The 16259-nt window shown below is 37.1% G+C and overlaps 2 protein-coding genes across 2 annotated transcripts in view; both read right to left on the minus strand.

Annotated features, from left to right (window-relative positions):
• CCSER1 (coiled-coil serine rich protein 1) overlaps positions 1-16259 on the minus strand; it is a gene marked incomplete at both ends in the record, with an annotated part of 925644 nt that overhangs the window by 239422 nt on the left and 669963 nt on the right.
• LOC308432242 (serine/arginine-rich splicing factor 7-like) lies at positions 10494-11470 on the minus strand. Its single transcript, XM_080932020.1, has one exon. It carries the CDS (start codon positions 11382-11384, stop codon positions 10677-10679), a length of 708 nt encoding a protein of 235 aa, XP_080788146.1. The 5' UTR covers positions 11385-11470; the 3' UTR covers positions 10494-10676.

Raw genomic sequence — 16259 nt, forward strand, 5'->3', positions numbered from 1 at the left:
TGTTACTTTAATTTTATGTTACTTGTCTCAAATGCCTGTGTCAGTGAATAAACCTGAGGTCGATTTTGCTCTTGAAAGCATCTAGTATACAGTTTTGTTTTATATTTCCACATTCAATTTATTTATAATATTTTTCTTGTATATATATGAAATTTTCTGATATCTCAGATTTAAACAATGTTTCACTGATTTTACAAAACTTTACAGAGCATTTCCAATTTGAAATAGATACTCTAAGCTACTTTATTTGCACACAGGATACTTCTAGGCATGAACCTATGTCTGAATGTATATGTGCATGTGCATAGTCAGATATCGCTGAATTAAGGTTTCAGATACAGCAGCATAGTTGGAAAGAGAAGACTAAAATGAATCATTTATTTTGAAATTGAGATGATGATTAAGAAATATTTACATTAATCACTGGAGCTTAAATTTTAATTTTCAAAAATTAAAAAAATATGTAGCTTTTTGGGGTACTATTCTGATTTCGTAGAATATTTTGGTACATAGAAAAACTTATTTTTAAATTTAATATGATGCAAAAAGAACTTCATTTTTTCTCTAAGTTCACATTTTATATATAATATGCTTAATTATTTTATGAGTCATGCTTTATGTAATGTGGTTCATTTTCCACACAGAAATTATCATGATTAAATGTGTTCATGAGGGAGATGTAGTTAGTACTTGGGGGCAACAGCAATACATTCTATTGACACATGAATTGGAAAAATAATAAAACTTCCCTCTTAAAAGGTTAAATAGACAGAAATTGTAAAAGGTAGTTCTTTATCAACCCTGAAAGTGTGACTGTCAGACACATGAACTTTAAAATCAGTGATGGTGGCAATCTCTCAGTAATAGTCATGGTACACTCTTGGGTAGGTATCACGAAAATTGACACTGGACATTTCTTCCAGTATATTTTCACAGAGGATTTGTGATATTACTATGGTGTATTTTTTTTTCATAAATTAGAACCTGATTAGGAAACGTGTTCATTAATGGCATGCATCAAACCCAATTTTTTTTTTTTACTGAGAAGTGTATTCCCAAGCATGCTTCAAACACTGAGACTAGAAGTCTGACCTACTTGTAGAACCTTAGGAAATGGCAAAAGGTATGATGAATGCTGTCAAAAATCTACTTTATGTTATTCCTTACATAACTTTGTTTTTACTTTTTACTTCTCTATTTATATTTTTAAACAGAATTCAATTGCTTTGGCAACTTGTTTTGGCTGAAAACTATTCTACAGATCATTTTATAGCTCTTAGATTGGTTTCTGTAAATCTGTAAGTAGAGCAATATTTATTGATAATGTCATCTGGGAGTATAATTTCAATAAATTTGGAGACATACAAGAAAAAAAAACTTTTATTACTGTCTTTGCTCTTTAAACATATAATCTATATTTTCTCTATCATCTCTCATTTCAGTATTCCACATACTTCATTCTGTAGTATCGATTACTTTTTGTCTCCCTCTTCATTATGCCCCTCCTCTGACTCTTTAGTACTGCCTTTATTCAAAATTATAAATGACATTTTCCAAATCACTTCAAGAATGAGGATGTCTCTAAAATTTATGTAATACTCAAATTACATATGAGTTACATACAAAGGGTTTTACTGAATATTAACAGCTAAATTCCTGGAAAGAATTTTTTCATCTTTTACAATTGAAGTTGGCTTCCAGTGGATATTAATAGAGAACATAAACTAAGATGAGACAACTTACAAAAAAAAAAGACTCACATGAAAGCTAGTACACACACACACACACACACACACACACACACACACACACACACACACACACATATCCATCATACTTGTATACAAAACAAAAAATATAATAAAAAACATTATTACACATTCAGAAGCTCAAAAAGTCTTGGTGTTTAAAAGCAAAAATTTGAAGTTACTAAGGAAATCATCATGGCCATTTCTCAGGAACAACGGCGTAATTTACCTCAGTACCCAGCTCTACCACATTTGGCATATATCCAAAAATGCTTCATCCTACCACAGAGGCATTTGATCAACAATATCCATTGTTTATTCATAATAGACAAAATTAGAAACAGAATAGAAGTCTCTTAACAAATGAATGGGTAACAAAAATGTAGCATATTCACACAATAGAATCTTCCCCATTCAATAGAAAAATTAAATTTACGGGTCAGTAGATAGAATTATTAAAAAGATTATCTTGAACAAGGTATCCTAGACTTAGAAAGAATAATATAATATGTATTTACTTATCTGTGAATATTAGTTATTAAGTCAATGATAGCAAAACCATAATCCATAGAACCACAGAGGTTAGCTATAGGGTAAGAGACTTGGGGAGCCTCACAGATCTATCCAAGAAAAGGAAATTGAACAGAGAATTATGGATGAATACAAGTGGGAAAGGGATAAGTGGACAAGAGAAGGGATATGGGAAATAACAGCTAAGATTAAGGGACATTTGGGGAATAGCATGAAAACCTAATACAGTAGAATTTCCATATATACATGTGTGTGTGTGTGTGTGTGTGTGTGTGTGCGTGCACATGCGATTGCAATAAAAATAGTCGAATAATAAGGGAAAGAGAGCCCCAACTAACATCTCTTGTCACCTAATGAAAATTTCAGTAGCTGTCTAGATTATATCTAATTGAGTTTTTGTACAGAGGAATTCCAAATGGAACCAACAAACATCCCAGACTGTTTCCAAGACAATAAGTTACCATTTAAAATTGACAGCAAGGCCTTATTACTAAGGAGAAAAAACCTACACATGTAGTAAAAGACTGTAGTCTGCATGCTCCAAAAGGAGGGATGTAAATATCAACTATAATGCCTCTGATCTACAGTGGTATACTGCCTGCAAGAAGTTCTAGGTAAACGGCAGTACAAAAATGTGTGGGTATAACCAAACAATATCTGATTTGATTTAAGGATTGTGTAACAGAACCCATACCAGACACCCCTGGGCTCCTCAAGAACTAGAGACTAAATACCTAGCCCAGGAACCTAAAGTGAAACTAAACACTACTCTTCCACTAACAGAAAAACATTAATCCTCATGGAAGTCTGGTATATTCGTGGACCAGTGCTTTGCTCAGCCCTCATCACAGACACTTTCTCCTGCTGTAGATGGATAAAGACACAGAGACTCACAGCCAGGCATTATTGGAAAAGTCAGAGACCAATAAACATTCACTCCTTTCCAAATTCCTCTGCTAAGGGCTCAGAGTATTATGAAAAGTGGAGGACAAAAGAATGTAAGAGCCATAGGGGGAAAAGGATACAAATAAAATGAGGCCTCTAAATCAACAAGACTGATATATATATATACATATATATATATATATATATATATATATATATATATATATATATATATATACTCACAGAGGCTGAATCAGCATGAATCGCACCAGATGGGGTCCTTAGAAACAAGAGGATAAATGGGCACATGCCCCCATTCCTTATTGCAAAAGTTATCTCCAATTAATAAGCATATAAAAATACAATTTTTTATCTTATTTAGAGGAGGTTTGATGAGAAATAAAAAAGCAACAAAACTACTTATAAGGGTAGATCACAGGTCTGGCAGTAGATGGCCAACAGAAAACATACTCAGCATCATCTTTGGAGGTCCTTTCCCTCATAGTGTTGTTTCAGGGACTATTTTATTGTATTTTTATGTTATATTTCTATTTTTATTTATATATTTTCTCTCTTTTTACCCTACAGTTACTTCACATACCTACTGTGACTTCCAGTTTTGTGTTTTTATATCATCCCTGTTTGGGAGAGAGGATCTCTCTCCTTCTATCCTGGTACTTTTGATTTTTCTCTGACTCTTTTTTTGATCAATGTAATAGATTCTGTTTTATCTTATTATATTATATTCCTTATATCTGTTTTTGTTCCTAATGAGAGAAAGAACAGATATGTATATGGCATGGAGCAGGGAGCAATAAATGGGGAAGAACTATAATCAGGATATATTATATGAGAAAAAAAAATCTATTTTTTAAAAATGGCAAAAAACATCCCATAAAATGTAAATGAAAGAGAAAGCAACCATAATGAGATACTCAAAATGCCAGAAGAAGATTTTCAAGTCCTACATTTCAAAATGATAAATCACCGCACAGAAACTTACATCAGCAGATGAATAAAAGAAAGAAATTCAGGACCTAGATAAGAACCTTAGCAAAGTGGGACTCCATCTGTGAAGCACTGACCTTGGACCAGGACGAAATAGTAACCTGGTCATCTAAAGGAAAACTCAGACAAAGAACTGCCTACATTAGAAGATATACCTCAAATGGGGTGGGAACATTAAATAAACGTGTTCATGAATGTTAGCATTAATGAATGTTAATTGATGTTAATTTCATACCAGATACTGTCTTCCAGCTCTCTTTTTCTCTATGTCTATCCAACCTTTCTTTAATGCCCGAGGTCATTTTAATAAGCCAGCTGTGTCATGCTGTATTTTTGCCTTGCACTGTGAGTGTGTGTGTTTGTTTGTGTGTGTGTGTGTGTGTGTGTGTGTGTGTGTGTGTGTGTTGTCCATGTTTTAATTGCCTGGTGTCTTTTCTGTCACCAAACAACATAATATTGGCTAGTTTTGGGGTGTCTGTGCCTCATCCTCTGGACAGACAAAAATGCTGCTTCTTGATGTATTCCTTTCTTGAATCTATCTTTATCCACAAATCTTTTACATCAAACATATTTGCCCCTAAATTTTTCACTCAGTTCTTCCCATTGCTATCTCTATCATACCAAATAATCACCAATCCGTTGGTGTGCCTATCACATCTCTCTCTTTTTGTTCCCCTCCTTGGATCCTTTCAGACCTAATTCAGTCATAAAAACATGATATTCAAAGTCCATTTCCTAGGTATGCTAATTTGCATTGTTAGATAGATGAATTGTTGTATATTTGATTAAAACCCTCTTTTCCTTGTAAGTGAACTGATTAATAATAAATGTGGTTGCAGAAAAAAAAATCCGGGAGAAGGACTGGCAGCTTGCATATTAATCAATGAAAGGATAAAGATACCATGATTCTACTATACTGACTTCATACTGGACACTGTCACACTTTCAGCTGAAAGATGAAAATGACAAAAGCAAGGATAATGATGATGGTGATGATGACGATGACAATCATAATGGTGATGATGATGATGGTGATGATGACTATGACAATCATAATGATGATGATGCATTCAGCAAAGAACTAATTTCTGATGTACATGTTCCAAAGCTAAACACGGGTCACTTCAAATTAGGACATGCCACTTTTAATATCTACCTGTCCTAGAGTAATTACCCCCACCCCAGTGAAAGTGATTGTCGTGTAATTTCAGACAAAAGATCACAGTATTAATGATGAATGTAGTTAAAAAATGGAAGGGATGTTGACAAACTCTCAATGACTTCCAGGAGAACAATGACAAATAGATAAATTAAATAAAAGACTGCAGTTGGTGAAAAAAAAAAAAAGTGAGTTGACCATAAGTCTGGTGCCATGCAGGCCTGGGCGTCAATTCGCAGACCATACCTGAGATGACTCCTGTACAGTGCCATGATGCACAGGTGTGATGTAGCTATAGCAATCCTGAGGTAGCCCCAGACACTCACATACCCTACTTGCCACTAAAAGAAATAAGTAAGTAATGGAAAAATGCAAGAATAATAGAAACAGAAAGAAGGATGTAGGTTCAATGAAGACATACAGAGTTGGAGACCCAAAGGTAGTGAGGAACAGCCTAATGTGAATATCTGGAGGTAGCATCCAGGACCATGGTGGGGGTTCTGTCCTGGGATACCACAAGAGGCTACATCTAGGTTCATGGCCCTGTGGCAGGAGGTGTCTTTGACCACCAATAGTCAGGCAGTTGCCCCTGGTCTGGCCTGCTCTCTGGACACATGCTAATGTCTGATGGGTATACAGAACTGGGCCCACCCCTTGCCTGAGCATCATGAGAGAGCTGTCTGTAGGATTCTGAAAGTAAGAGCTAACACCCACCCCTAGCCAGCTTCAGTACTCTGGAGAGCAGTACCCTACACACTTGGAAGTTAGTTGTGTGAGAGACTGCCCCAAAGGTATGAGTGTGGGAGAGCTGGTCCTGCCACCCATCACCCATGCAATGGCATGAAGTAAGGAGAGCTAGCCTTTCCGGTCTCTCCTTTTCATCTGCAGCAGGTGAGAGAGCTGGCCCTTGGGTCATGAGAGCAGGAGGGGTACCTCTGCCCCTCACCTACTGAAGCAACTGGGAAGCACCTGAGTCCCTGCACCTGGCAACACATTAGAGCTGAGCCTGATGGCATAAGCTTGGGAAAGCTGACCCTGAGGATGTGAACAAGGGAAAGAAAGCAAGCTAAATCTGCAACTTTTTTGTATTGCAGCAGTATGGCAATTTGGGCAACAGGGAGATGCCCTTCCCTACTCTCACCCCTGGCCATCTGTGGCTGGTGGGAGAGCTCACCTTGGAGTAGTGAGATCCAGAGATCTCTCTCTACCTGCCCATCACCTGCTATAGCATAGTAGACCTGTCTCTGAATGTGGGGGTTAACCGGATGTGAGTATAGGAGAGCAGCCCCTGCCTTCTCTCTGCTATGTGGTGACACAGACAAGGATGTCCTTCTCTCCTCCCTCATCTCTTACACCTTCAGCAGGTAGGATAGCTACCCCCCAGGGTCACAAGAGTGGGAGACCTGTTCCTGCCTCTCACCAGCTATGACATTTAGGAGACGCCCTATACCACATTTAGGCAGCAGGGTAGAGTGGGTCCTGGTTTCAGGGATTTGGGGTGAGGTAGCCCAGAGAACTGGAGAGTGGGAGAGCCAGCAGGCTCACTAGCTCAGATACCTCTCAGGCCCAGGTTGAGGGCTTGGAGTTAGTTCACCCCAACATCTAAACCATCAATGAACTACTGGAGTGCAAGAAAGGGCTGGTCCTACAGATCTAAAACTACAGGATCTTCATGACACAGGACAACAACAAGATATTGAAGAGACATCCAAGTAAAGATTCAGTATTGATAAAGTAGCAGAAGCCAGTGCTTTCATACTGGACCAATGAGTCCTTACAATGAACATTATTAAGTGCAGACAAAGGGTATATTGTGGGTCACACTGTGACATACTACAGCTTCCACAAAAAAACATTTTTTTCTTTCTGTCTGGGAAGAGAGTTGGTGCTCGGAGAGGGGGAGATGAGTGGGAGTGGGGTGCATGATGTAAAAGTCAAAAGAACCAATACAAAGTTAAAAATAAAAGAAAATGGAAAAAAGAGAAAATGGAATTCAATAAACATAGAAATGCTAAAGAATAACCAAAGTGAAATGATGCTGAAATTTTTAAAAAATCAATATGTCCTTTAAAAATCTAAGTAGAAATCTTCAGTAATATGTATCATGAGGAAAATAGAATATTGATGCTTGAAGATGAGGGAGAGGAACTGATGCATTCAGCCAAGGACAACAATAATATTAATAAAATGAATAAAATATGCAGAGGAGCAGTGTGAGTTGAGGGGAAGGACTGGTGAGGGCATAGCTGGGAGGAGGGGGCTCTTATCAGGATACGGCATGAAGAAATATATTAATTAATAAAAACTATTTTTATTTTAGTTTAATTGACTCAAAATTGCAGAATTTTGAACTTATCACAAAACATAAGTTCCATGGAACAGTTCAGATTCTCTTCTGGATTTGAAAAGATTTCATGTTATTATAAATTCCATTTTGAGGGAATTGTATTTGAATTTTGAAGATTGGAATAGAAAGCTACAACACTGAACTTAAAGGTAAACTGAGATGCATATGTTCACCAGAAAGCATATCGATCACTTATCCTGTAGTCTAATTCCATTCTTCCTGCCATCATTATTTTAGATGCTTTAGTATCAATCGCCAAGATCTTACAAAGTTCAGTATTGTGGTATTATGCATATACTCATTTATGCATCAAAATAGATGTGTTTATACACTACGTGTAAATAGACAGACAGAGACATACAGATAGATATAGATATAAATGATATATAGGCATGGAGATGTAGAGAAATAGAAATAGACACAGAGACAAAGGCAGATATATGGACAGAACAGTTTTTAGCTAAAATACCCATGATGCTGTTCACAATTTGTATGTTAGATTTTTGCATGGTTTTTTTTGCAATATACTGGATGTGACACTCATGCCCAAAATGCAGTAGTAGTTTTGTGTGGGTCTCGCTCTCCCCTGGGGTCATCGGTCACCTGCCAAACTGTAAAATGGTTTCAGACAGAAGTGAGTATGATAGGAGAGCTTCTGGAGAGACAGCTTCAGTGAGACAGCTAGCTCTCCTTTATTGTTTCAGGGGTAGTGTATAAAAGGGCCTTTTGGGTTATGGGCAGGAAGGCCTGATTGATCATCATACAGTGCCTAATTATCTAAGAGGGGAGGGATCAAATGGAACTTTAGTGCTGAATCATGCAGTGTTTACATGAAGCTCTGTTCAAGGTCAGCTTCCACAAGGACATGCTTAGAGACAGTCTTCAGATACTGTCAGTGGAGAATGGGAAGCCCTGCCGAGAGAGTACTCCATTTTGTGCTGAGTTTGCAGAGCTATCCAGACATGGTAAACTGCTATATTAAAAGCAGAATTTTTCAATACCGTTGTATTTACGTGAATATGTATGATATTTGAAGATCAAGAATGCACATTACTGTGTAAGTAAAACATAAATAACAAGATATAGAGATGGATTACACACTGAAATGAATAAACCATTATATAAGGGTGTGATAGCAACTATACCAAAAATATAAAATATATCTCATATGTAATTTGAGCAGTCTACCATTCTGAAAGGCATGAGTTTCACTAATTGATAAGTAGACAAGAAAATCTGTGTAGCCTTTAAAGATTTTCTAAATTAGTGACGTGACCACACTAATTCACTCTGATGAACTGCCAAGTTATCAGGATGATATTTTATTCTCTCTGTGTGCTCGCTGTTTTTTCACAAATACATTGGATATTTTTGCTAATTATCTTATAATTAGAACAAGCCACAGAAACTATTGCATCTTGTGTATTGATGTGTTTTAGTACTTTACTAGAAACCTCTAAAATAGAAACTGTGATTAATTGTGCTTATATATTATTTAAATGCTCAGTACCTCCAATATTAAAAATCATGTAACATTCACTGCCATATGGATTATGATAGTTTTCCTCTTGATGTGGGGGCACTTGACTCCTGCTGTTTTGAATGGAAAACCTTGCAGTTGACATATTCCTCTGTACGGGCTGATGTCCAAGCACTGCCTTCACACCTGTATTTCTGCAAGTTTGCTGACAGCTGTCATTTTTGGTTTCTGCACAGCTTCCCAGAGTTATTAATCATTGTAACCCTCATGAAATATTTTTTCAATGTGGATAAAGGCCCACAAAGTGAAAACTCTGAAAGTTATCAACAAACTGGGAGCAGGGATGAGGGTGATGATATTACAACAGGCTGTATCTGCATGAGGTCAGATGATATTCTGTCACATTGTGTCAGGAGAAGTAGACAGCAAGTGTTTGAACTCTCATAATCTAAAACCAGGATCCTTAGAATCTTAGCCCGAATTTCAATAGTTTGCTATTTATCAGCTTTTCATATTGGACATATCATTTATCTTACCTGTGCTTTCTTTACTACTCCAACATAGCTAGGGTAATCACAATGATTATGCGGTTTCAATATGTAGATGTCAAAACATGCTGGAGTTGAGCTCTGTCATGCAGTACTAGAGAAACTACAAGTTGTTATGTTAGTAATTTGGTAAGCCTAACTAGAGCACCACTTGAAGCCACCTATCTTGAAGTGTCTGATATGGAATAGTGAAATAGTGGATGATCATTGCCCAACTATCTGGATTATTTCCACTGCTACCTTTCGATTAAAATTATAATCACAGTTCAGATAAATGTATTCAGAGGATTTTGGACTCCACAACACAAATTAGAACATGTTTAAAAGTTTAAAAATGGATATTAGTTTAAGGTTTCCATGAGCCAGGATCTAAATGAGGCACATATAGTTTCTGCCTTCAGTCTGAAAACACCAAACTCAAAGTATTGACTAGGAACATCTAGCCCTACAGTTTTTAAGAACAATCATTTTCTCAGGGTTTTGGAAAATAATTTCATCAATGAACATGGCAGTACCTGGGTAACCTGCTCTGCTTTCTTCATCTCACAGCATCTCTTTGCTGACACAGGATGCTATGAGCTCAGATTGTTCCACAAAATATTCCATTTTATGCTAAGTCTTAGGAGCCCCTTCTTTCACCCTCCCTCAGAAGAAATCTTGTCCTTGAATGAATGCATCTCCATAAAAAAATTCTTCTAAATGGGTGGGGCCTACCCTTTTTTTTTTTTTTTTTACTTAGAAACATTTTATTTAAATGTGTCAAATAAAAAACCCACATTTTCAGACCAAAAGATGTTAATACATTCAACAAAAACAATATTTACTGCTGTGAACTTTACAGAGTAATAATCCAGATCCATTTTGATTAGATGGTTGATGATCCTTCCTAGGTTACACTTTACAGACATGACAAATCCCTTATAATAATGTAAACAAAATAACTTTTCCCTAACGGGTGAACTTGAGAACTTCAGTCCATTCTTTCTGGACTTGCACTTCTGTGTGGACTTCCTGATGGGGAACGACTTCTTTTAGGACATGGAGATCTGAATTTTGATCGGCTGCTTCTTGGTCGTGAAATAGACCTGGATCTTGATCTTGACCTTGAGTGGGATCTCGATCCTATTATAGAACCAGACCTAGATCTTCTGAGTGAAGCTGATCTTGATCTAGGAAGAGACACAGACCTTGATCGCCGAGGAGATGCTGATCTTGACCTCCTTCCACGGCTCCTGCTGCGTGAGCGAGAGTATCTCCTTCCCCTGGATCGGGAATGTGATCTAGATCGTGACCTGTTTCTTCTTCGTCGGCTATAGCGATGACAGTCATAAGCATAATGTCCCTTTTCACCACACTCATAACATCTATCATTAGGATCAAAGGGACGACAGGCAGGTGGCCTATCAAAATGAGATCTCCGAGGCATGCCTGTTGATAATTCAACCCTCACTCGAGAACCACAAATCACTTTCCCATCCAATCCTCGAACAGCATCCTCTGCATCTCTAGGGTCTTCAAATTCCACAAAGGCAAATCCTGGAGGATTTCTGGCAATCCATACAGTTCTTAAGGGCCCATAGTAACTGAATGCCCTTTCTAATTCTCCTTTACCAGCACCAGTTCCCAGATTGCCAACATACACCTTGGTTTCTCCTCCATACCGCCCGTAACGTGACATGATGGCCGGCCCGCGTACTCGGCTCTAGCTTGCAAGGCTCACAGCGCGAGTAGCACGGAAACGGCTGAAAACACTCCTCTGCCAGAGATCCCTGCGGCACTCGGGCCTACCCTTAATAGCTTTCATTTCCCTAATCATTATCTCAATTCTTTTAACACTTTGAAATTCACACATTCATACAGACATTAGCTAGGTAAGGACTGTTTTCTGAAGATCCCCTACAGGAATTCCTCTTCTTCCTAAACTCCTCCCTCAGTTTCCTTACTTCCACTGTCTTCTCTTTCTTCCACTACCACCTCCTTATTTTCCTTGGATTCTGTGGACTCTTCCATGTCGGTCAATGGTGATGTATTAATAAAAAAGATAAAGAGAAGGAATATGCTTTGGTGGAGGGTTGATGAAGTGTGGAGCAATCCTTCCCCCTGAGGAACGATCCATGCCAGTGCAGTATAGAATAGAGTTTATTCAGGGTATTAGGGAGTGGAGTTAAGAGGGTAGGAGAGGCAGAGAAAGGTAGGGGGGTGAAGAGAGAAGAAGGGAGGGGAAGAGGGAGGGAGGGAGGGAGAGAGAGAGATAGAAGAGAAATAGAGGAGTAGAGGCTGGCCATGAGCACATGGTGGTGGTGGGGGGAGGAAATCAGGATAGAGCTGGACCAGGAAGATAAAAGCAAAAGGAAGAGAGAGCAGAAGAGGCAAGCAGCATACCAGGTACTGTGGGTCAGAGCTCAGGCAAAATCCCACAAATAGAGAATCTTTTTCTCTGACCCAGTACATGTACCTCTTTGCTCTAATTTGTTCTGGTTTTTCTACTTTGTCTCCACTTGAAAAATGAATTGATAATTATGAGCTGTGAATTTAAACTCCACTCTCTCCCCTGCCACTTAGGCCAAATGATCTCATTTGTTTTCCTGTGAGAGAAAGATTTGAATTCAAACTACATCATTTCTAGATTTTAAGGTTGATTCAGGGGCAATCTTTCACATCCAGGATGAAGCTTGAATAGCTGCCTGTGTTCATAGAAAGACAAGAGTTCGTTGATTGGCTTGTCCCAAGACAAAATGATCATGCTCTGTGTATAAATTTTGCAATTCTGCTTTCATTAAAAATAATTCAAACCCATGACTAAAGATATTTAAATGACAAGGAGATGTTCATAAAGGTGTTGAAGAGTAGTAGATGTCATGTTTTCAATCATATCTGTGTGTAAAGTCAGTCATCCACAGAACCCTTGGTCACTTCTCAGAGGGGATATGGAGCCTGAACTGGCTACCTGATACAGCCAGGCAGGACTACCATTGGAGAAATAAGGATACCAACTCACCCACCAAACTTTCAACCCAAAATTTGTCCCACCTATAATGCAGGTATAAAGATGAAACAGATATTTAGGGAATAGCCAATCAATGACTGGCCCAACTTGAGACCCCTTCAAGTGAGAGTCAGCCACTGATGCTAGTAAAAATACACTGGTACACTCACAGACAGGAGCCTATTATAACTGTCATTTGAGAGACTTCATTCTTCTATTAATGCTAACAGATATAGAGACCCATAAACAAAAAATCAGGTGAAGACAAAATTTAGCAAAACCACGTGTTTACAGACATCATAACAAGACCTACAAAGTCAACTAACCTGGGATACTGAAAGCTCATATACTCTGAACCACCAACCACAGAGGATGCAGAGGCTGGACCTAGTCTCCTACACATTTGTATCAGATGTAAAGCTTGATCTTCATGTGACTCCCCTAACAATTTGAACAGACGCTGTCTTTGACTCTGTTTCGCCATTGTATCCCCTTCACTTCACTGAACTTGTTGGGTTTGAATGGGAGAGGGGGGTGCTTAATCCTGTTGCTGCTGGATTTCACAGGGAAGAGTGGTATCCAAAGTGAGGGTAAGCATCTGTTATTTGAGCAGAAGGGGAAAGAATAATGGGGTGCAGAGTCATTTGTAAAGGAAGAAACTTATAGATGTTCATTGAGTTATAAAGGCTGTAGGTCTAGTTAATTTTGGTGTATGTTGTCTTTGTTTATTTGAAGGCTATTTTTAAAAATTATAAAAATTTTATAAAGGAAAGTTTGCAAGCACTAGAGGACAAAAAGAAGTCTGCAAAAATGAAGTCTTCTGGACAGGACATAGCTGTTGCATACATGAACAGATAACAATTCAATTAAACAAAGTCTGCAGAAGAACACACCAATTAAAAATTTGATCATGGAGAAACAAGAGGATCCTAATGTCAACTCCAAACTGAAGAACTATGGGAGGCTTCTATTTTGATACATAATATTCATGGCTGATCTAAGGTCTTATAAATACTACCCTAAAAACTTCAGGTTCCTTGCTGTCTTCCACTCAAACTGGAAGCAGAATTTTTCTAATTTTCATCCTCATATAGTTCAGGTAACAATATATACCTAAGGAAAATAATGAAAACACCATATCTCTTACCTATTTTCAAGTATTTCTTTATAGGCTGAACTATAGTTCAAATACATTAATATTCATATTTTCTCTATTAGTTTATTTATCTCACCTCCTAAAAAGTAATATCTTAACTACTTGTATTAGCTCTGTTTGAAGGAAGGTAGGCTATGTATCTGAATGAGGAAACATTCAGATATTGGGACAGAAAATGCAACAAGATCTCCAATTAGCAAAAATTTGGGCTTTCACTAAGTTCGCTAAATAGAGCATGTTCTTTATATGCTTCATACTTTTATTAAACATAAATTCCATTAGTGAGTATAAAATATTTGTACCCCAGTGTGCCTACCTCAGGATAAAATGTGGAATTACTCTGGACTACATAGACCATATACTTATTCTAAGTATATGTAACTTCCAGGACTCTAGTTGTCAGACTTCTGACTCAAGTAATATAGAATTCAAATTAAATAAAACCCCAACATACGGTGAACCAGTGTAATTATGAGCAAACCTCTGGTCTACTACATTTATTAATGAGTCTTTTTTTTCATTGAATGTTGCAGATATCTTATCAAGCCAGAGATAAATACAGGCGTTTTATATAATGATTACTCTTCAGAAAATTCTATAACTACATTGGATGACTACAGATCTTGCTTAAAATAAAGACTGGCAAATACTCCCAGATTCAAAGAATCAAAGTGACTTCCAGTAAGGTTCATTGTGCTGTGGTGTACTGTATTCATCCCACCAGGATATTATCTAGTTTGGAATAAAAAAGAAAGTCATATTTAAAATTTACCTTGTCATGGAATTCAAGCCATATTTTCAATGCTATTTTCTACTTGAAAATGTAGTAGAACTTCATAGAAGACCTAATACCAATATTCTCCATACTATTCCACAAAATAGAAACAGAGGAAACACTACCAAACTCATTCTTTGAAGCCACAATCACACTCATAACTACACCACACAAAGACCCTAAAAAGAAAGAGAACTTTAGACCAATTTCCTTTATGAACATCTATCAAAAACGCTCAGTAAAATTCTTGCAAACTGAAACCAAGAAAGTATCAAAACAACCATTCACCATGATCAAGTAGGCTTCATCCCAGGGATACAAAGATGGTTCAAGGTATGGAAATTTGTCAATGTAAACCATTATATAAACAAATGAAAGAAAAAAAATGTGCTCATCTCATTAAATACAAAGAAGCATTTGACAAAATTCAAAACATCATCATGTATTTTAGAAAACATCAAGAATTCAAAGCCCATCCTTAAATATAGGAAAAGCAATATAGAGCAAATTGGTTACAAACATAAAATGTAATGGTAAGAAACTTGAAGAAATCTAACTAAAATCAGGGACTAGATAAGGCTGTCTACTCCCATCTACCTATATAATATAGTACTGAAAGTCCTAGCCAGAGCAACAAGACAGTAAAAGGAAGTCAAAGGGATATAAATTGAAAATAAAGAAGTCAAATTATCACTACTTGCAGCTGATGTGCTAGTATACTTAAGTGAATCCAAAAAGTTCACCAGAGAACATCTACAGCTGATAAGCAATTTCAGCAAAGTGGCTGGATATAAAATTAACTCAAAAAAATCAGCAGCCTTTTTTAAATTTAAAGATAAACAGGCTGAGAAAGAAATTACAGAATCAACACCTTTCACCATAGTCTCACATAATATAAAATATCTTGCTGTGTCACTAACTTAGCAAGTGAAAGAGCTGTATGACAAGAACTTCAAGTCTCAGAAGAAGAAAAATTAAAGATTTCAGAAGATGGAAAAATATCGCATGCTCATAAATTAGAAGGATCAACATAGTAAAGATGGACATCTTGCCAAAAGCAATCTACAGATTCAACACAGTTCCAAAAAGTTCTAACTCAATTTTTCATAGAGTTAGAAAGAGCAATTTGCAAAATCATTTGAAATAATTAAAAAAGCAGGCTAGTGAAAACTTTTCTCAACAATAAAAGAACTTCCAGGAGAATCACGATCCCTGATATCAAATTGTATTAGAGATCAGCCATTATAAAAATTGCATGTTATTGGTACAGAGACAGGGTAGGTATATCTATGGAATCAAATTGAATACCCAGAAATGAACCAACACATCTATGGTTAGTAGATCTTTGACAAAGGAGTTAAAAACATTCAATGGAAAAAGAACAAACTGGCAGTCAGCATGAAGAAGAAAGCAAGTCAATGCATTCTTATTTCCTTGTACAAAGCTCAAGTCGATGTGCATCAAAGACCTCCACATGAAACCAGGTACACTGAAACTAATAGAAGAAAAAGGGGGAGGACAATGTCAAAAGGACAAAAGGGCAACAATCAGATTGCGAAAAATATTATTAATCCTATATGTGAGAGAGGGATAGTACCAATATATACAAAGAACTCAGGAACTTAGACTCTAGAGA

This window comes from Micromys minutus, assembly GCF_963924665.1.
Source record: "Micromys minutus genome assembly, chromosome: 18".
NCBI classification, from domain to species: Eukaryota; Metazoa; Chordata; class Mammalia; order Rodentia; family Muridae; genus Micromys; species Micromys minutus.

Coding starts and splice junctions, on each gene's coding strand:
- LOC308432242 (XM_080932020.1), bottom strand. CDS start 11,384: ATGTCACGTTACGGGCGGTATGGAGGAGAAACCAAGGTGTATGTTGGC.